The sequence below is a fragment of the Neofelis nebulosa genome, chromosome 9, assembly GCF_028018385.1.
Source record: "Neofelis nebulosa isolate mNeoNeb1 chromosome 9, mNeoNeb1.pri, whole genome shotgun sequence".
Taxonomy (NCBI): domain Eukaryota; kingdom Metazoa; phylum Chordata; class Mammalia; order Carnivora; family Felidae; genus Neofelis; species Neofelis nebulosa.
The window spans coordinates 57939556-57962724 of record NC_080790.1 but is presented as its reverse complement, the minus strand read 5'-3'; the positions used below and the strand labels follow the sequence as shown (position 1 = coordinate 57962724).

At 39.9% G+C, this 23169-nt stretch overlaps 1 protein-coding gene across 2 annotated transcripts; it reads left to right on the top strand.

Annotated features, from left to right (window-relative positions):
• The first annotated feature begins 1736 nt into the window (after positions 1–1736).
• Positions 1737–13812, top strand: LOC131486207 (trafficking protein particle complex subunit 2B-like). 2 transcript variants are annotated; one of them, XR_009249235.1, is made up of 2 exons: positions 1737–1808; positions 13334–13812. XR_009249235.1 is itself a non-coding variant. In XM_058686348.1 (2 exons), exons 1-2 carry the CDS (start codon positions 11765–11767, stop codon positions 13593–13595), a joined length of 363 nt encoding a protein of 120 aa, XP_058542331.1. In that variant the 5' UTR covers positions 11688–11764; the 3' UTR covers positions 13596–13812. The 2 variants fall into 2 exon arrangements, 1 of the variants encoding a protein (XP_058542331.1); XM_058686348.1 differs by lacking the exon at positions 1737–1808 and adding an exon at positions 11688–11865.
• Positions 13813–23169: the final 9357 nt, after the last annotated feature.

Here is a 23169-nt window from a genome sequence, read left to right as displayed (position 1 = left end):
GCCACACTTGTGGAACCGTTTTGGATAGCTCCAGCATGGGGGAAACTGGAGAGGGTAAGTCTGCGGGAGAATTCAGAGCATAGTATTGGTGTTAGCAAGGTTTATGCCTGTTTGCTATGGACAGGACCTGCTGCTGCCAGGACCAAGGAAGGCCAGATTGAAGGGGGCATATGCACAGAAATGTGCTGGGGTGGGGTCCTCAGTATTAGCCAGGTTTACCAAGGTCTGCTATGGGAGGGCATCTGGAGCCAAGGCCTGGGTGGAGGGGGCATGTCTGCAGAAAAACATAGGCCAGTGTGTGCTTTTAGCAAAGTGAGGTAGCAAGTGTTAACACTGTCCTAGTTCCAGCAGGAACTAGTCTATGCGTCCAGGCTTCGAGGGGTGGGGGTGGGGATGGTGCCTGCTAACTCCTTTGTTCCTGGAGAAGTCTCCCAAAGATCCCTGCCCCTCCAGCACATGCTCTGAGATTAGTAAAGAAATATCCCTCCCATATACCTTAGAAAATTTTCAAACTTCTGTTTCTATGCTGTATCTCCACAGGGCTGTTTGTTGTACTATCTCTTTAGAGGCAGGGACTCAGTTTCCTATTGCCTTCCTGGCTCTCCCAAAGCCAAGCCTGCTGCTTTTTTAAGTTCAAAGTGTTAAGCCCTGCTGATTTTAAGAACTCACAAAATTCATATTTTTTTAGGGACGCCTGGATGGCTCAGTTGGCTAACTGTCCAGCTTTGGCTCAGGTCATGATCTCATGGCTTTTGAGTTTGAGCCCCAAATCGGGCTCTGTGCTGACAGCTCAGAGCCTGGAGCCTGCTTTGGGTTCTGTTTCCATCTCTCTCTGTCCCACCCCCACTCATGCTCTGTCTCTCTCTCTCAAAAATAAGTAAACATTAAACAATTTTTTTTTTAAATTTTTTTTTCAACGTTTTTTATTTATTTTTGGGACAGAGAGAGACAGAGCATGAACGGGGGAGGGGCAGAGAGAGGGAGACACAGAATCGGAAACAGGCTCCAGGCTCCGAGCCATCAGCCCAGAGCCTGACGCAGGGCTCGAACTCACGGACCGCGAGATCGTGACCTGGCTGAAGTCGGACGCTTAACCGACTGCGCCACCCAGGCGCCCCAACATTAAACAATTTTTTTAAGAACTCATGAAATTCAGTGCCTCTGGTTTCCCAAGCCAGATGTGATGGGGATTCATCTTCCCATGCAGGTTCCCTGTGCCTGGGGTTCCTGGGGGGAAGGTATGTTTCTCTCCCCTCTCCACACCCTCAATATCCCTTCCTCCCACAGATAGTCCCATGGGTCCATTTGGCTCCCAACTGTATCTCTGCCTTTCCTACCCTCTTCCATGTGGCCTTTTATCTGCATTTAGCTATGAAGAGTCGTTCTACCAGTCTTTGGGTTATTTCCCGAGTTGTTTACACTGATGTGGGTGTTAATCTAGTTGTATCCATGAGACAAGGTGAGTGTAGGGTCCTACTACTCCACCATCTTCTCTGGAAATCAAAATACTACAATTCTTGGGGCGCCTGGGTGGCTCAGTTGGTTAGGCGTCCAACTTTGGCTCAGGTCATGATCTTACGGTTTGTGGGTTCGAGCCCCCATATTGTGCTCTGTGCTGACAGCTCAGAGCCTGGAGCCTGTTTCGGGTTCTGTGTCTCCCTCTCTCTCTGCCCCTCCCCCATTCTCTGTCTCTCAAAAATAAATAAATGTAATAAAAATTTTTTTTTAAATACTACAGTTCTTGATGGTACTTGTGACTGGATTGGAAGGGTCAAGGTTACACGAAACAAGTCAGCAGTAATTACAAGGTAAGAGCTACCCAGGATAAACATGTCTGACATCCATTATGTAGTGTGGACAGCTGTTTTCTTGGTTTTCCATTCTTCTGGCAACATAGCATGCCAGAACACCCAAACAGCCACCTCTCAAGCCATTTGGTTGCAATGCTAGGGGGGCTCCCTAAGTCAGTAAGCAATTCCCATCCTCTTGACTGCAGTGATTGGCCCATGTCTGGCCAAGAAGAATAAGAACCAGGAGTTGTGTTTGGCTGTGGGAGGAAAGAAGCTCTTTCTCTCCTTCTGGATTTGAAGCAGAGGATGCAGAGACGAGCTCCTGCAGTCATTTAGGCTCTGTGGAGTGTGGGCAGAAGAGGGAGCAGTGGAGTCTGGGACTGTCAGGAGCCACCAGGTGGAGCCTGAGCATGATGCAGAGATAATACTGTGTGTGTCATGTCTAGCTACACCAGAAAATTTATTTCCCTGGAATTTTCAGTTACGGGAGCTATGTTGATGTTACTTTCATATTTCCTGTGTTTTGGATGTTCTGGCACTTGGGGCTTTGATCCTGGAGAGACTGCCCCTTCTGGGACTAGCTAATTCACCCCCAAGGCTAGGTACAGACAACTAGAGATCATCCCTATAGTCCAGAGCCTACTGAAATTAATCAAACTATTCAGTCTTTTAAAAAAAATTATTCATTTTAAGAAAGAGAGAGAGGGAAAGAGAGAGAATGAGCGGGGGTGGGGGAGGGCAGAGAGAGAGGGAGAGAATCTCAAGAAGGCTCTGTGCTGCCAGCATGGAGCCCAACGTGGCACTCAAACTCACGAACCAAGAGATCACAACTTGAGCTGAAACCAAGAGCTGGATGCTTAAACGACTGAACCACCCAGTCGCCCCTCAAACTATTCAATCTTAAGATAACTCATTGTACCCACTCTTGCTTTACCCCTTTCTTCTCACAAAAAAACCCTAATAAAGGCTCTGGACCATGCTCTTCCTTCTCACACCTCTCTCCCTCATGACCAGCCCTAGGGCTTCCTCACCTGGCCCTGTGTGGCATACCATGTCTCCTATTTTTAGGGGTCTATGAGTATAAACTTCTTCCTACGTGATGATCATTTCTATGACCGCATGTCTTACCATATCTGATTAAAACAAATCCTGGGTACGTTTTTGAACAGGAGTTAAGAAATTTCTTTCTTATTTTGTGAAAGGCAATTAGAATTTGATTTCTGGTTGTTGTTGTTACTTGTATCTGAAAAAATCCTGACTGATACATATCATTGTTGCACTACGGTGGCCTCCTATGGCACTTTGCTTGTCCGGCACACATCCATTTCCCCTTCCTTCGGTAACCACAATCTGACTTCTTCTTAGGGATTCTTCCTCTTCTTAGTCTATGTGTGGCAAAAGGTACCTTCCCTCAATCTGTGACCAAGACCAGCCAAGAATTGGAATTCCATTCCCCTGATTACAGTGATTGGTTCAGGGCAGGTCATTTGACCAAATTTGCCTAACATGGAGAGAAACTTCTTTTCAACTAACTTTGAACCCAGAATGTTATAGGATGGAGAACTGCTGCCATCCCCCTTTCTTTTTAAGTTAATTTATTTTGAGAGAGAGATAGAGGAGAGAGTGTAGGGGAGTGGAAGAGAAAGGGAGAGAGAGAATCCCAAGCGGACTCTTCACTGTCAGCACAGAGCCTAACTCTGGGCTTGACCTCACAAACCACGAGATCATGACCTGAGCCAAAATCAAGAGTGAATACTTAACTGACTGAGTCACCCAGGCGCCCCTGCTGACATCATCTTACCGCCTCAAGGTAAAAGCCTGCCTGAAATAAAGCCAACACAATTCAAATGTAACCAAGAGATTAAGAGAAATTGAGTCCTGATGTCATTATTTGGGTCCCTGATCATGCTCTGCCTGAAGTCTACTCCTACACCTTTCAGTTACAAGGCAACTATAGATCTTCCTGGACATCCCAATAAACCCATCATAAGTTGAAAATAGATTGAATATACCTAATCAGCCGAACATGGTAGCTTAGCATAGCCTACCTTAAACATGCTGAGAACACCTACATTCGCCTACAGCTGGACAAAATCATCTAACCCAAAGCCTATTTTATACTAGAGTGTTGAATATCTTATGTAACTTATTTGATACTGTCCTGAAAGTGAAAAACAAAATCACGGTATGGGTACAGAGTGGGTGTAAGTGCTATGGGTCGTTTCCTCTCGGGGTCGCATGGCTAAGACCTGCACTCACCACAGCTGCCCTGCGTTACCAGAGTGCCTTACGTGTGTTGCTAGTCTGGGAAATGGTCAAAACTCAAAATTCCGAGTACAGTTCCGCTAAATGCACGTTGCTTTCGCACCATGGTCAAGTAGAAAAATCCTAAATCCGAACCATTGTAAGCTGGGTAGTCTACCGTTCTGTAATTTGAATAGAACTGTTTACTTTTCTGACTTGTAAGCGCTGGAGAAATTTTGATGTGGGTGCCCGGGCTAATTAAGACGAACAAAAGATGCTAACAGAGGGCAGAGGCAAACATCACACAAAGACAGCTCGTTATGAATGTTTCACAGCTAACCTTTCTAGGGAAACCATAACCCAAACCGTTGCTAACACCTTGAGGCAGCACTTACCTAAGGAAAGGAAAACAAAGTTCTTTGTTCCCAGTGTTTTTCTTTTTCATCTCTTTCCCGTTTTCCTTATTCTATAAATCTCATCTGTCGGCGTTTCACTCTTACATACAAATAAAATAGCATGCTAATAATTAATTCATTGAATTGGTTTTTGATTTTTCTTTGACAATCTTATTCTCCCCAAGCTAATGTATTAATGTTCTAAACAGTCTTGCTTTGGTGCCTGCTTTTTGTCACATTATAAGGCAATTATCTCAATGCAAATTGTATGCTGCTTTGTGCTATCTCGTATCACCTTCTTTGCTCCAGGTCATGGCAGACACCATCATGATCATGTATATACTCAGTTATGGAAAATACTAATTCTTTTACATTACTTAAAATTTTGCAGCACTGTGTTTGTTTTAGTACGTAGGATGAGACTGCACCTCCCCCCACACAAAAAATGTGACACAGAATGAATGCTTTATCAGAAATCTTAATAGAATGATATGTAAGCACAGAGGAGAGATATCAAATGCGGCCTGGCTATAACTATTCAACGAACTATTATGTCATCATTACATATGATGCTTAAGAAAATTCACGATAATATTAAAAATGCTTACATAGGTAAAGGGGAAAAGGACACAAAATTATATCAAGATTTTTATCTTCACTATGAAAGTTTAATCAAAAGATGCATAGAAAAGTAGTAGAAGAAAATGCATCTAAATTTTAACAGTGTCTCCGAGTAGTGGGTTATGAGCTATATTTTTTCTCTTACCTTTTTTTTTTTAACTTTATTTATTTTGGGAAAGAGAAAGCCTGCAAGCCGGGGAGGGACAGAGAGAGGGGGAGAGAGAGAATCCTCACTGTCAGCACAGAGCTGGACGTGGGGCTCAAACCCACGGCTGAAATCAGGAGTTGGACAGTTAACCTACAGAGCCACCCAGGTGCCCCTCTCTTATTTTCAAAGCTTTATCCTCACCTGCCATGTTTTCTATTACTTTATAATTAAAAACACTTTAAAATTTATTATAAACTTTGGCAGAATAGTAAAAAACAGCAATGAACTCTCATGTGTTTATCTTCTGGATTCAGTGATTGTCAAGATTTTGCCCATTTGCTGTATCTACCTCCCCCCTCACCCACCCCACCCCCCGAGTATTTACAGAAAATTCCAGACATCATATAATTCCACCTGCAAATACTTTGGTAAGAATCTTTCTTTTGGGGGGCACCTGGGTGGCTCAGTCGGTTATTCTTCTGATTCTTGGTTTCAGCTCAGATCATGATCTCACAGTTGGTGAGTTTGAGCCCCACCTCAGGCTCTGCACTGACAGCTCAGAGCCTACTTGGGATTCTTTCTCTCTCCCTCTCTTTCTCTGCCCCTCCCCCACTTGCTTGCACTCTCTCTCAAAAAAAAATCTTTAAAAAAATGTTTATTTATTTATTTATTTATTTGGGAGAGAGTGCACATGCAGGGGAGGGGCAGAGAAAGTGAGGAAGGGGCAAAGAGAGAGGAAGAGAGAGAGAGAATCACAAGCAGGCTCTGTGCTGTGAGCTCGGAGCCCAATGTAGGTCTCGATCTCAGGAATTGTGAGATCACAACCTGAGCCGAAATCAAGAGTTGGGTGCTTAACCCACTGAGCCACCCAAATACCCCCAATCTCTTTTTTAAAGTGGACATCTTTTCACATAACCACAATTCTTTTAAAGCACTTATCAAAATTAACAATAATCCCTTAGTATCCTTTTATATCATCTAGTAACAGAAAATCCCAATTCCTTGCTCATCTCAATAATGTCTTTTTAAATAATATTTATTTATTTTTGGGAGAGCACAAGCAGAGGGAAGGGCAGAGAGGGGGACAGAAGATCTGAAATGGGCTCTGCTGACAGGCTAACAGCAGTGAGCCCAATGTGGTGTTCAAACCCATGAACCGTGAGATCATGACCTGAGCCATGGTTGGATGCTCAACCAACTGAGCCACCCAGGTGCCCCTGAAAAGTGACTTTTTTACAAGCTTGTTCAGGAGCTCCTGGGTGGCTCAGTTGGTTAAGTGTCAGGCTTCAGCTCAGGTCATGATCTCATGGCTTGTGAGTTCAAGTCCCGAGTGGGGCTCTATGCTGACAGCTGAGAGCCTGGAGCCTGCTTCGGATTCTGTGTCTCCCCTTTCTCTGCCCTTCCCTGCTTGCACTCTGTCTCTTTCTCTCAAAAATAAGTATTTAAAAAAGCTGGTTTATTTAGGGGTGCCTGGGTTGGTGGATTCAGGTTCGGCCGTCATTGGAGTCTGCTTGGGATTCTCAATCTCTCCCTCTCTCCCTGCCTCTCTCCTGCTTGTGCACGCACTCTTTCTCTCTCTCTCTCTCAGGATAAATAAATTTTTTTAAAATGTGGTTTATTTAAATTCAGGTACAAATAAGATCTCATTATAATTGGTTGTCATGTCTCCTAAATTCCTTTTAATTTAGAGAAGTCTGTCCACCCCATCCACACACAAATACATGTACACTTTTTTCATGGCATTGATTTGTCACAAAAACCGTGTTCATTGTCCTATAGAATATTCTACATTATGTATATATCAGTTGCTCCCCTATGGTATCACTTAACTATTTCTCTGTTCCTTTTATTTGCTCTAAATGGAAGTTAATACTAGAAGCCTGATTAGATTCAAGTTCAACATTTTTGGCAGGAATACTTTACAGGAAGTGCTCTAAAAACCCTTGTGTTTGAAATAAGTATCTATCTCAACATGCTGAAATTACGGCCTCAAGTCAAGATGACTTAATTAACCAGAATAAATAAAAAGACACCATTTTAGGTTGAAAGATCAAACTGCAAAGTACAGATTGAGGACACCTTGATTAACAGTCAGGGAAGATATCCAGAAAATTCTGAACCCTGAACACTAATGCAGGCAGCAGCACATCACAGTGGTTGAGAACATGGGTTTCGGGGGCGCCTGGGTGGCTCAGTTGGTTGAGCCTCAGACTCTTGATTTCGGCTCAGGTCATGATCCTGCGGTTGGTGGCACTGAGCCCCATGTCAGGCTCTGCGCTGACAGCGTGAAGCCTGCTTGGGATTTTCTCTCTCCTTCTCTCTCTGCCCCTCCTCTGCTCACCTGTGTGTGTACTCTCTATCTCTCTCAAAACAAACAAACAAACAAACAAACCAAACAAAAGACTACGGTTCAGAATTGGACAGGATGGGTTTGAATTCTGACTCTGCCACTTACTGGCTGTGTGACTTTTGGTAAGTTAGTTAACTTCCCCAATCCCTCACCAGTCATAACAATATGATAGCCAGTGCTCAATAAACATTGATAGCTAGTATCCTTATTACCTCTAAGAACAGGAAATATAACAGTAGAAAAATTTACCCATGTGTACAACAGGTCACATACAAGACTATTCATCACGGCAGGCTTTGTAATAAGAAAACATTGAAAAAATCTAAATGTTCATACATTGGGGAGGGATGAAGAAAATGTGACGTATTAATATATTAGAATCCTATGCGGTAGTTACAACACCTAGGTGTCTATATACAAATTTTGAGTGGATCTCAAAACAAATGTTGAGTGAGAAATCATGTTTGCAGAAGGATACTTCACGATGATAGTATTTATGAAAAAAAACCCCACACAAAAGTCAATACTAGATATTTTATACAGGAACGTAAGTGTATGCAATGGATATGTTTTGAACTTGACTTTTTAAATTTTAAATAATCATAGATTAACAAGAAGTTGTAAAAAATGATATAGAAAGGTCTCATGTACCCATGATCCATTTTTTTGCCAATGATAATACATTGCATAAATGTAGTTTAATATTAAAAACAGGAAAGTGACATTGATATAATCCACAACTTTATTCAGATATCACTACTTTTAAGATCTTTAAAACTTTTTAATTTATTTTGAGAGAGAGATAGAGAGCTTGTGTGTGCACAGAGCAGGGACAGAGAGAGAGAGAGGGAGAGAATGCCAAGCAGACTCTGTGCTGTCAGCGGGGAGCCCAACGTGGGTCTCCGTCCTAGGACCCGTGAGATCATGACCTGAGCCCAGATCAAGAGTTGGACCCTTAGCCAACTGAGCCACCCAGGTGCCCTACATATATCACCAGTTTTATATACACTCCTGTGTGTGTGTGTGTGTGTGTATACTTCCATGCAATTTTATCACATATGTAGATTCATGTAACCACCACCACAATCCAGATAGTCACTCCATCACCCAAAGATCTCTCATGCTACTCCTTTGAAGTCATACCCAATATGCTCCCCAGACCCCATCCCAAACACCTGGCAACCACTCATCTAGTCTCCGTCTCTATAATTTTGTCATTTCTAGAATGTTATATAAAAGGCATCAAATGGTATGTAGCCCTTCTGAGACTTTTTTTTTCACCCAGCATAATTCCCTTGAGATTCATTCAAGTTCTTGTTTTGTGTATTGATAGTTTGTTTCTTTTTACTGCTGTGTAGAATTCCATGATAGGGATGAACCATACATTGTTTGACCATTTGCTTATTAAAGGACATTTGGGTTGTTTCCAGCTTTTGGCTATTGCAAATAAGACTGCTATGAACATTCCTGTATAGGTTCCTTTGTGAAAGTATGTTTTCATTTCTCTGGGGTAAAAGTTAAAGCATGAAATTGCTCTTGCCTGGTAAGTGATGTTTAGGTTCATAAGGCATTGATAGACATATTTTCTAGACTCACTGGATCACTTTACATTCTGGCCAGCAATGTCTGAAAGATCTCATTTCTGCATTCTTACTAGCATTTGATGTTATCGCTATTTTTTATTTTAGTCACTTAATAGTCTAATAGGTGTATGGTGGTATCTCATTGTGATTTTCATTTTCATTCCCATAATGGCTAATGATGTTGAATAGCTTTTCCTGTGTATCTAATGGATCGTCTAAGAATGATGTCTAAGGATCTTCCAAAACTTAAAGCAATGTTATTTCTGAGGAAGGTGAGAAGGAACTGAGATTAATGATGAGCTTAAAGAGGGGACTTCAAGTGTATCTCTAATGCACCATATGTTGAAAGAAGAATGAATTCACATTGTATCTATGTGATTAACTATGAACTAAAACAAACAAAAAGCACAGAAGGATAAAAAACAGCTGCAGTGTTTTATCATGGAAAGAACTCAGACTTCAAATCAGACAGACATGGGTTTGAATTCTGATGTCCCTACCAGGCGTGAGGCCTTCCGAGCTGACTTTAACCTTAGTCTCACTTCTCACCAGTGATACTAGTGGTCACTCCCAGGATTGTCGTGAGAATTTAGTTAAGTTCCGTAGTATATTAAAAGGGCTCGGTGTATGAGGTGCCTAGGTGGCTTCATCAGTTGAGCATCCAAGTTTTGAGATCAGCTCGGGTCATGATCTCACAGTTGGTGGGTTCAAGTCCCATGTCAGGCTCTGCACCGACAGTGCAGAGCCCCCTTGGGATTCTCTGTCTCCCCCTCTCTGCCAATCTCTCTCTCAAAAATAAATAAATACACTTTAAAAAAAATAAAATGATAAAAGGACTATTATATAGTGTGTGGCAGAAACAAGTTGCTCAGTAAACAGTAAGCTATTGTTCCTACTAAGAATGAGACTTTATGATTTTCTTTAGAGCTTTATTTAGACCTTCGACTCCTCTTAACTCCCAATAAGTGGACTAGTGTTCATTTTCAGGAGTAATGTTATGCTATCACATGCTGAGTGATCTCATTCCGTTCTTCCTGAATGAGTAATAGATTGTACCTTTCCGTTGTACAAAGTTGAGAGCAGCAAATCCCTAGTAAACTCTTTTCCTTGAGGTCTTCAAAATTTACAAAACTGTCTATAATGCTTCTCAAAGCCTTTTTCTACATTAATGTGATTGTCAGACCAAATCGACAATGGAAAGTCTTTCATCTTAACCAGAGTAAAGAGCAATCATTCATCCTTAAGAACGCCCAAACAGGTTTGAGCAGGTCTGTTTCTGTGGCAACTTCACATTCCAAGATTAAACCATCCAGATATTCAAAAGGAAATTCAAGTTCTCTGCACTAGGTGTTAAGTGAGAGTGCCATGTTCCCAAAATTATGGGACGGGTCTCCAGTATGAGTTAGTCTACTTGAGCATACTTAGGTTTCTGTGCCACCAGAGATGATGGCACCGAAGGCAACCTTCTCCCAGGCACCGGTGTATTACATTTATAATCTATAGGGAACTCAATTCAAGTGTAATGTGTCAATATCTACATTTACCTGAACAAATATGAAGAAGTGATCACATTTCTAGAAATGTTAATACAGGTCATGGGGGTAAACAGGGAGAATCTTATTCTGCTAATCAAGGGGAAAAGGAAAACAAGGGAAGGAGACTGAGGAAGGAACAAGTATATGAGGAGCAAGTAACGCTCATCCTACTTAGAACATCGCCAATGCAAAAATAAGAGTGGGGGCACCTTGGGTGGCTCAGTCAGTTGAGTGTCTGACCCTTGATTTCGGCTCAGGTCATTATCTCACAGTTCGTGAGTTCAAGCCCCACGTCAGGCTCTGTGCTGGCAGTGTGGATCCTATTTGAGATTCTCTCTCTCCCTCTCTCTCTGCTCCTCTTTCTTTCTCTCTGTCTCAGAATAAATAAACCTAAAAACATAAAAAGTCCGACCCGGATCATAAAGCTAAATCTTCCTAAAGAAGACTAGAAGTCAGGCCTTCTAATTCATGGTTCAGAACGCTTCCCGCTCGATTCTATATTCCATGATATAACTGTATTCGTTATTCCATCATTTAACTCTGTGTGCCTCAGCTTACTCATCTTTAAAATAAGGGGGTTGTGGGGCACCTGGATGGCTCAGTCAGTTAAGCATCAAACTTCAGCACAGGTCTTGATCTCACGGTTTGTGGGTTTGAGCCCGTGTCGGACTCTATGCTGACAGCTCAGAGACTCAAGCCTGCTTTGGATTCTGTGTGTGTCTCTCTCTCTCCTCCTCCCCAGCTCGTGCTCTGTCTCTCTCTGCTCTAAAAATGAATAAATGTAAAAAAATATTTTTAAAATTAAAAAAAAATAATAATGGGGTTGTAACAAATCTGAAGGTAGTCACAGGTAGCTGAGGGCTATTTTCAATATTCTGCAAAAGAACAGTGATACTGTTATTTCATAATAGTGATACTGATTATTTCAGGGTGTGCCACAACAGTTATTGGGGCACATGTCAGATAGTCACCTGCTTAAACTGAGCAGAGAGAGTGTGTGCTCTGCCTGGCAACGCTTTAGAGCAACAGCCAAAATTAAGCAGCAAAGTGTATTCAAAGGGATCTTCCTGCTGAAAAAGTTGGAAACCACGAGACTAGATGGCTAGGATTGTTATGTTGCTTTCGCAGTGGCATCAGAGAGTTAACTCCCTGCTCTGTCCTCCTGCTGTCTACACCTTATCTGAAAGCCAGGTCTGGAGGTGAGTCATCGTGGAAGAGAGCTTACAGCTTCGCGAGGGAGATGTGGGTGAAGATCTCAGCTAGACTCACAAAGACCATAACACAGATAAGTAATCTCAAGAAGCAGAAGAAACAGATCATAAGCCTCCAGGCCAATGGAAGAGGCAGGGCCTGTGCTTAGTCTTATTAGGTTCCATTTCATTTCTATAAACTCACATATTTTTATTTGAGACTTGCTTGTTAAGCTTCAAGGCCTGGAACAGCTTGTGACAAAAGCTGTTCCTCATGCTGCTGTTGGGAGATTTGGGCATTCAACAGATCCCTTTTTAATCTTTCATTAGAGATTTAAATTTATCACTGCCCCCGCAAGCTTCGTGTTTCTTTTCCATAGCAAGCTATTCCATCAGATTTTAATCACAGTGTCGAAGTGGTTGAGTATCTTACATAGGTTAAACGTATATAAATTCTGAATTCAATCAAATTGTATGCATTTTATCTAGATAATTCAAAGGATTCTTAAATTAAAACTTTTGTCTAAAACCTCTAATAATCTTCACTAAAATTATTTGTCATTTTGTAACACACCCTAGAGACACAAGTTTTATCATATATGTTATATTGGATGTGCATTTAGTTTTATATATATGTTATAATATGTTATATAATGTTATAATAAATGTTATACATTTTCTTATAGTATAGATCTTTTTTTAAGTTTATTTATTTATTTTGAGAGACAGAGGGCACATCCAGGTGGGGGAGGGGCAGAGAGAGAGGAGAGAGAGAGAACCCTAAGCAGGCTCCACACTGTCAGTGCAGAGTCTGACACAGGGCTCAGTCTTGTGAACCAGAAGACCATGACCCGAGCCAAAACCAAGAGTTGGCTGCTCAATCAACTGAGCCACCCAGGTGCCCCATACAGTATAGATCTTTAATACAACTTGTAATAAAATTTATGCAATAAAAGAGTCCTTGTGTACCTGTAGGTCAGCAAACCTCAAGGACAAAAAAAATTATACTTGGAAATAGAAACCTGTAAGAATCAACACTAAGTAGCTAAGTTGAGGTAACAATGTATATAATCAAGTTGCAAAAGTTTGTAAAGTGGTGCTGATGAGATTATGCTAGGGTGTCTTCCATATTGTACGTAGAAGTCTAAGGAAGCTCTCAAATCCAGGGTTAAAATTTAATTTAAGCAAAATACAGTATCTCCACTATGATATTGCAATTTATGTTGCAGAGGGTAAAGAAGCTTTGATAAAAATAAAGCCAAAAAGCAAAAAAAAAAAATAAAAATAAAAATCAGCCATTATTTAGTACTGTGTATTCCACCTACATCTACACACACACACACACACACACACACACACACACACACACACAGGTTAAAAAGTCAAATGCTTTTCAGGGAGTTCTGACAGCGGCTGCTGAGTGAGGGTCTGCGGGGGTAACTGACTGGCTGTCTCCATTGTCGGTGTCTCTCCACAGGAGCTATATATTGAAGACAATGTCTGGAAGCTTCTACTTTGTAGTTGTTGGCCACCATGATCATCCAGTGTTTGAGATGGAATTTTTGCCAGCTGGGAAACCAGAATCCAAAGATCATCATCATCATCTGAACCAGTTTCTAGCTCATGCTGCTCTCGACCACATAGATGAGAATATGTGGCTGTCAGACAACATGTACTTGAAAACCGTGGACAAGTTCAATGAGTGGCTTGTTTCAGCATTTGTTATGCAGAGCATATGAGATGTATTATGCTTCATGAAACAAGGTGTGACGATGGAATAAAGAACTTCTTTACTGGGGCACCTGGGTGGCTCAGGTTGGTTGAGTGTCCAACTTCGGCTCAGGTCATGATCTCACAGTTCGTGAGTTCGAGCCCCGCGTCAGGCTCCGTGCTGACAGCTCAGAGCCTGGAGCCTGCTTTGGATTCTGTCTCCCTCTTTCTCTGCCCCTCCCCTGTTCTCTCTTTCTCTCTCTCTCTCTCTCTCTCTCAACTAAAATAAACATTAAGAAAAAAAAGAACTTCTTTACTGGTTTTTATGATTTATACAGAAAGTTTGCAATGAATCCATTTTATGAAGCCATTTCTCCTATTCCATCAAACGCATTTGACAGAAAAGTTCAGTTTCTTGGGAAGAAACACCTTTTAAGTTGAATGCAGAAAAATTTGGAAATAAACAATGTCACTACAATGGGGTATTCTGAGGAATGTGGACATTGTAAGTAACCTGATTAGTCTGGGAAGGTTTTAGGGGAAAAAAAAAGTCAAACAGTTTTACAAAGCTTATAATAATGAATATCAGGTCCCAGCCCTACCCTCTCAACTCTCAGTTTCTGCTTCCCCAAAGCAACTACTTTTAACTCTTTTAGTTGTTTCTTTGGATACTTAACTCCTTATTTCTGAGCATGCTTCTTCAGCTATTTCTTGATCTTTTCCAGTTTAAACATCACCCTTTAACCATCTACTATTAACGATCATTTAACTCCATTACAATTCCTTCCCAACATACACACGCTCCCTCATCCTCCTAGCAGCAACACATCATAATATTTGATTAGATCATTATTTGGGAGTTACACCCATACTGAGCCATGTAGAATACATAATAACATTCCTTTTGTATTACAATTTAGATTTTTTTCCCTGGATTTAATCATTGTCTGGTTTTTCCTCTGTTTAAGAAATAATCACTAGTTTATCACCAAACTCTCCACTAAAAGTACATATTTATAGCTCCCAAAGTCTTAAAATACATCAGATGATCGTGTGTGTGTGTGTGTGTGTGAGAGAGAGAGAGAGAGAGAGAGAGAGAGAGAGAGAGAGAGAGAGAAAGAGAGAGATGGAGAGAGAGATTTCCCTCCTGAAATACCCTGTCCTGATTCAGACTCTAGAGTGATGCACAACAGATTCCTTGGGATTTATGTTCTACCATCAATCATGGAATTCTTATCTTTCTTCTGTCTTGAATCCCTGGTCTCCTAATTCTTCTGATTTCATATTTCTTGAATAACTGCTCCCATTTTCCAGAAGTACATCCTTTAGTAACTTTCTGAGAAATGGGACGTTGTCTAGAAAATTGTTTCTCAGTTCTTAGAATTAATCTTGTCTTATTTCTCAAATTCTTTCTTTCCTTCTGTTTTCTGTTCTTTCTTTCTGTAAATTCCATTATTCTGATAGTAAACATTCTAGCCTGAGCCTCCAATTTAATTTTTCCGTTTTATTGCCTTTTCACTCAACTTTCTGGAAAGTTTCTTGACCTTTATGTTCCAACCTTTCTTTTGAATTTTTCTCCTATCCTGTTTAAAATTTTCTCATCCCTCTCAGGATGCAAAGACATTAATGATATTGATTTTTAGAAGTTCTCTTCTTCCTACATTGTCACTGTTTTGGTTTTTGTCTTAGGTATCAGAGATTTTCCTCAAGTGTTTGACAATCTTAGGCTGTCCAATGATATTTAAAAGAGAAACACTGAAAAACTGACCGGCAGCTGTGTGTTGGGTACTGAGTCTTGCTGACCAGTGGGTATTACTGTAGTGTGATCTAGTAGAGAGGTTTGACTATTTTTGTTAGAGGATCCCCAGCTGTCTGCATCTATATGAAAACTGATTACTAGTTTGTTAGCAGTTCAGTAGGAAGGAGGCTGGGTGTCTTGCTGTTCTGGGTATAGAATTCCCATTAATTTCCCTGTAGTCCCCAGCTGTGTGTGTCCCTGAGTCCAGAGTCCCTTTGGCTTTAACTCACTCTAGAGAAAATCCAATCCATTCCATGACAGAAGGGGTGGTGTGGGGGGCAGGGCAGGGTGTCATCTGGCTGAAAGGGCTAAAGGGGGATATTTAGGAGTCCAACTAATTTTTAACCGATGTTTAATCAATTCCTTTTCAGGTTTCTGCTTCAAGAAGAAGCTTGCTTTTCCCTGCATCCCAACCTCAGGCATTAAATGTTAAGCTTTCTGAGGTTTGTTTATAACTATCATTCCTCCTTCTGCTCTCCAGCTTACAAATATTTGCTGACATCCTTCTTTTATCTCTTTTCCACATTTCTTGCCCTGTAGGCTTTATTCTTAAAAAACAAACAAACAAGCAAACAAAAATTTTATCTCATTTTAGTGAAATTAGTGAGAGAGTGGAGAAAATGTCTTATGCTTAACTGATATCCTCACCATTTCTCCAAATTCAGTTTTAAAACAAAACCTGCCAGTACTCAACACCTTCCAAAAGTGTGCCACTGTGACTGAAATAAAATCGAATCTCTTCACTGTGATCTATAGACTTCTGTTTCTTGAAATCAACCTACCAACCTCATTTCTTTCTCTCTTTTGTTCATTTACTCATTCTTTTTTTTGGCCTCTGGGTCTTTGTACTTGCAGTTTCCTTCACCTGTAAAGATCTTTCCCCCAGATATTTACATAACTGGTCCTTCTCATCATTTAAGGCAAAGATCACTATTCATTCCCCAACATCTCTTCCTTGGAAAGAGAACCTCTAATTTTTAGCTTGGCACATGGCTGTCTAGAACAAAGACTCCATTTTCCAGCCTCTCTAACAGCTAGATGTGGCTAGCCAAGTCTAGCCAGTGAGACGGAACTGGAAATAGCATATGCAACTTTCAAGGAGGGTTCTTAAAAGGAAGATGCTTGCCCTTCTTCACCATTTCCATACCCCTCCCCGCCCTTCCTCTTTTCTGCTGGCTGGCATGTGGAAATGATAGCTAGAGCACAACCAACCATCAGATACCATGACTGAGGATGGGGGAAGGGGTGCAACAAGACATAGGAGACTAGATCCTTGTTACTGTAAAATGTCATTCAACCCCGGGGCGCCTGGGTGGCTCAGTCGGTTAAGCGTCCGACTTCAGCTCAGGTCACGATCTCACAGTCTGTGAGTTCGAGCCCCGCGTCAGGCTCTGTGCTGACAGCTCAGAGCCTGGAGCCTGCTTCCCATTCTGTGTCTCCCTCTCTCTCTGCCCCTCCCCTGCTGATGCTCTGTCTCTCTCTGTCTCAAAAATAAATAAACATTAAAAAAAAAATGTCATTCAACCCTAGAATTCTCACCTACAGACTTCATTTACATAGCAGTGAAATAAACATCAGGGTTTTTTTTAAGTCACTTTTGCGTGTGCACAAGTGGGGTAGGGGCAGAGAGAGAGGAAGAGAGAGAATCCCCAAGCAGGCTCTGCACTGTCAGCACAGAGCCTGACAAGGAGTTAGAATCCACGAACCATGAGATCATGACCTGAGCCGAAATCAAGAGTCAAATGCTCAACTGACCGAACTACCCAGCCACCCCAAAGGTCACTTTTACTCTGTTTTCTGTCACTTACTGCTGAATCTAATCCTAACGGACACAAAGGCTCAGGTTATGTGCTATCTTCTCAGAGTGGGTTCCCCCATCCCAAGTCACTCTCTATTATTTTCCTTATAGCCCTTTGGTTATCTGAATTCATCATGTTTTTAAGTTCATTTCTTTAATGGTGTGTCTCTCCCAACTAAATGTAAGCTTCACGAAGGCCAAGACTATGCCCAGGTCCTAGAATGGGACCTGGCTTATGGTACATCTTCTAAACATAGCTGTTGAGTGAATAACGACACCTGGTTAAGTCAGAGCCCTACTGGTTTTAGGAAAGCAGATGGAAGTGTCTAGACTTTTCCTGCATAGAATAGTTCCTCAATTATTTCTGTTCAGAGTCCACACTTACCTATCAGAATTCTGGTTACTAATTAAATTTCCTAAGTGTTTGAAACTGGAAAATTAACCTTGAAGAGATGATTCAAACCTCTTGGTCAATAGATATGTCTCCCATCATAAATTAATAAGCTGCCATTGTGGTTTGTAAGTGATTAGGAGGCATAGCTTTGGAGGTGGGCAGACAAAAGTATGAACATTTTGCCACATACAGAAATTGAACTTGACTAGTTACATAAATTTGCTAAGCTTTAATTTCCTCATTTGTAAAAAATGGGACTACCAATACCTGATATAAGGACCAGATAAGATAATGTATTTAAGAGATTGAGCAATTTGCTCAGAGAGTCTGAAAGGAGGGGAGCCAAGTTTTAAATCCAAGTCTTTATGATGCTGGATTCTTAGCCCCTAACCGCTACTTTTAAAAAGTCCTCTGTGGCCATGCTCGTCAGTCTTATAGTCCTAATATGTTAGAACATTCCCCCAACTAACTTAGAAAGAACACTAACATTCATCCATTCAATTTATTTATTCCAGACATCTCAGCTTTATTTGGTGAAGCAAGACTCAGCATTTAGGACCTAGAGTGCTGTTAACTCATAGCATTAGAGTGTTTGGTGGGAAGAATAGCTTTCGGAAGGAGTACTGATAGAATCAGTAATTCAAGTTCTAGTCCACCCTTAATAGTAGAGCAATTTGGCCCTGAGTGGAGTACTTTAGCTTTTATCCTGAAAGGTTAAAAAACAGGCTTCGTGGAGAAATTCACTTATTTAAAATATACACAACACTATATGTCAATTACACCTCAATAAAACTAGAAAAAAATAAGTGAATACTACAGTAGAGTTGTGCAACCATTACCACAAGCAATTTTAGAACATTTCATTATCCTAAAAAGAAATTGCATACTGATTAGCAGTCACTCATTTCTCTGTTCCTTCCCCACAACCTACCAACCTGGTCCTAGACAACCATAATCTACCTTCTGTCTCTACAGATTTGCCCATTCTGAGTATTTCATATAAATGGAATCATAAATTACAAATGGAACTGTAACTGGCTTTTTTCACTTAGCATCATGTTTTCAAGGTTCATCTGTGTAGCACACTACCCTCCTCTCTATGGATGAATAATATTCCATTATGCATATTTGGACACCCTATATTTTGTCTGTATACTCATTGGTTGATGGCCATTTGGGCTGTTTACTTTTTTTGGCTATTATGAATAATACTGGTATGAACATTTATGTACAAGTTTTTGTATGGGCATATGTTTTCATTTTCCTGATATATACCTAGAAGTGGAATTGCTAAGTCGTATGTTAACTGTGTTTATCCTTTTGAGGAACTTCCAGCCTGCTTTGTAAAGCAGCAATACCATTTAACATTCCCACCAGCAATGGATAAGGCTTCCAATTTCTCCACATCCTTATCAACGCTTGTTATTATCTGCCACTTTGATTACAACTATCCTGGTGAGTATGAAGTGAAACCTCATTGTGGTTTTGATTTGCCTTTACCTTATGGTTTCTTTGATGCTAATCATGCTAAGCTTCTTTTCATGAGTTTATTGGCCATTCTATATATCTTCTTTGCATAAATGTCTATTCAAATCCTTTTCCTATTTTTTAAAAATTATTCTAGAGAAAGAGAGAGAACGTGAGCAGGGGAGAGGGGCAGAGGGAGAGACAGAGAGAATCCCAAGCAGGCTCCAAGCTAAGCATGGAGCCCACTGTGGGGCTTGACCCAATGACCCCAGGATCATGACCTGAGCCAAAATCAAGAGTCAGGTGCCCAACCAAGTGAGCCACTCAGGTGCCCTCTCCTTTTCCTTTTTTAAAATTGGGTTAGTTATTTTTTATTATTGAATTTTAGACTTTCTTTATATATGCTAGATACAAGTCCCTTATCAGGTGTATAATTTGCAAGTATTTTCTCCCATTCTGTGAGTTGCCTTTTTATTCACTTGATGGTATCTTTTGTAGCACAAATGTTTTCAGTTTTGGTGAAGTCCAATTTATCTATTTCTTCTTTTGTTGCTTGTGCTTTTGTATCACATCTGAGAAACCATTGCCTAATCCAAGGTTGTGAAGATTTATATCCCCTATGTTTTTAAAAGAGTTTCATGGTTTTAGCTGTTGATCCATTTCAAGTTAATTTCTGTATATGGTGAGATGTGGGCAGGGAATATTAACCTTTTTAATGAGGAATATCACAACTAAAATGCCAACTAAAACTATAGCTTATACACACTAAGTGCCTATGAGATTTGTTTTTTTATTTTAAAAATAATTTAATTAACCTAGTTTTAAAACTATAATTCTTCTCTTGGAAAGCACCTGCAGTGGATAATTAGGTCAAAACCTAATAGACTTGGAAATGAGAAATTGTGGGTCAGGCAAACTATACTTGATTGTTTTCTGGTCCAAACAGGCAACAATCATTGATGACTGCTTGAATCATTAAGTGACAAACTCCTGGGGAACTCTGTAATAGATCGGTGAATAAAACCAAAATCTGCTGAATAATGTTAACATCACTAACTGCGGGACATCCACACATTGTGTTTCTTCAAATGTGGTGTGATAGGAATTACATATCACTGCCCATGAAATACTTTCACCAAAATAGTTGAACCTAGATCTAATCAGTCTCCTAGATCTACCAGTTTATAGAAAATATAGAGGCTTGAGGAACAAGAAAAACAACATTGCATGGATACAATCAGCCAAATCCAGAATGAGGACATTTCAGAGGACAAATGATCCAATTTCTTCACCCAAAATATGGTATAAGAAAAGAGAGGGAAGTGTCATGAATTAAAATAGTCTTAAGAGACATATCAACTGAATACAATATGCAGGCCTTATTGAGATCTTGATTGAAAAAAAACAAATGAAAGAGGACATTTTGGAGATGACTGAGAAAAGCTGAATATGGACTGAATATTAGGAGATAATAAGAATTTGTTAATTTTGTTGGCTATAATAATGGTATTGTGATTATGTTTTTCAAGCCTTTATCTGTTAGAAAACATACCAAAGTATTTAAAGGAGGCAAAACATGATGCCTGAGATTTGTTTTAAAATACTCCAGCAAACAAGAATAGCAAAACTGTGTGTGGAAGGAAACAGATGAAACAAGAACAGTAGAAAGCTGATCACTGCTGAAGTTAGCTGATGGGCTCATAGGGTTCATTTTACTATACTTCTATATGTGTTGAAAATCTCCACACTAAAAGCCAAAAATAGTAATCAAACTGATTATTAAAAAAATAACTTAAAGCTATTAAATTATAAAGCACATAAATTCTCCAGAATTCTTTTCCTCCAATACGGAGATGTACTTATGTTATACAGAGCATCCAAAAGCAAGTAAGAGTCTAAATGAAGTCAGGAAAAGGGTGCTTGGCTGGCTCAGTTGGTAGAACATGTGAGGGTCATGAGTTCAAGCCTCACATTGGGTAGACAGCTTACTAAAAACAAACAAACAAACAAAGGAAATTGGATAGTAAAGCATTTAGTTTATTAACTTATTTATTAACATATTATTTATTCCCTTCCCCAACAGAGATATGGAATCACAGATCACAGATCCCTACTTGTGTGTGTGGGGGGGGGGGGGCGCGCACACGTGCGTGTTCATAATAATTGTGCTCATCCTCGGCTAAATCAAGACAATAGCACTATTTACAGTATTGCAAGATTTTCACTTGTTTCTGATATCAATACAAAGCAAAGAATATCCATACAACACACCTTGCCTATAACAAAGTTATGTATAAATGTCATTTAAAATTTAATCGACCATGAGAAAACAATCAGACAAATCCAGAACATGGGACATTTCTATAGCCAGATGATCTGACTTCTTCAAAAAGTTAATTTCACGAAGAAAAAGGGAGAAGACTTTTCTAGATTAAGAGATTAAAGAGACGTAACAACAAAAACAATGTATGAAGCCTGATTGGATCTTGGTTTAGGAAGAAAAACAGCTGTAAACACTGTAGGGACAACTGGGAAAATATGAATATGGACTGAGTGTTAGGTGATATGGAATCTAACGGATTGCTAATTTTTCCTACATATGATGATGCCATGGTTTTGTAAGAGATTGCTTTATTTTTTATAGGCATGCTGAAGAATTTAGGAGTGTAGTAATGTGATGTCTGAAACACTTTCAAATGGATGAACTTACTTCCATCTAATTTGACTCAACACTTCTAACATAAACGTTTCTCTTAGCAACACAAATGAGAAAGACCTGGAAGAGGTTAGATAATTGATAAGATGGAGAAATAATTTTCCGGGATAAATACAAATCTTTTGACTTAGTGACTTTTAAAACTAAATAATTAAATAAATGACATGGATGTCCTCTTCCTGAGTTCTTCAGGTACAGAATATGCTGTAATTGATTTATATTAAAATTAATCAACTGGTAACACTACCAGTTTCTAAAATGAGTAAACATCTTTGGAGTGAATTAGAGTTCTACTCAAAACATCCCTAAGGGGATTTTTTGCTCATTAATTTAGATACTGCAGATACAAATAACAGTATTTTTAAGGAAACCATTCTTTTGAAAAAAATTAAACAATTTTTAATTCCAGTGTAATTAACAGATGGTATTATATTAGTTTCAGATGTACAATACAGTGGTCCAACAATTCTATGCATCACCCAGTGCTCATTATGACAAGTGCACGCCGTGATCCCCATCACCAGTTTCACCCATTCCCCCACTCATTTCCCCTTTGGTAACCATCAGTTTGTTTTCTATAGTTAAGAGTCTGGTTTTTTGTCTTTTTTTCATTTGTTCATTTGTTTTGCTTCTTAAATTCCACCTGTGACTGAAATCATATGGCATTTGTCTTTCTTTGACTGACTTATTTCACTTAGCATTATACCCTCTAGATCCATCTATGTTGTTGAAAATGGCAAGATTTCATTCTTTTTTATGGCTGAGTAATATTCATATGTGTGTGTATGCGTGTGTGTGTGTGTGTGTGTGTGTATGTCTGTGTATATATCACATCTTCTTTACGCATTCATCTATTGATGGACACTTGGATTGCTTCCAAAACTGGCTATTGCAAATAATGCTGCAATATAATAGGGGTGCATATATCTTTTCAAATTAATGTTTTCATATTCTTTGAGTAAATACCTAGTAGTGGAATTACTGGATCATATGATAATTCTATTTAAAAAAATTTTTTTTAACATTTATTTATTTTTGAGACAGAGAGAGACAGAGCATGAACGGGGGAGGGTCAGAGAGAGGGAGACACAGAATCCAAAACAGGCTCCAGGCTCTGAGCTGTCAGCACAGAGCCTGATGCGGGGCCCGAACCCACGGACCGCGAGATCATGACCTGAGCCGAAGTCGGCCGCTCAACTGACTGAGCCACCCAGGCGCCCCGATAATTCTAGTTTTAATTTTTTGAGGAAACTATACTGTGGAAATCATTCATATCTATAAATTCTGGAGAGAAAAGAGTTTATTATTTTTATTATTTTACTTCAATACTAGAAGACATTGTTTTCCTTTTCAATTCAAGCATGATACATATCTAAGAATACAAGTGTATTTTAACATTGTTTTACTCTATAACCATAAAAATATACCAA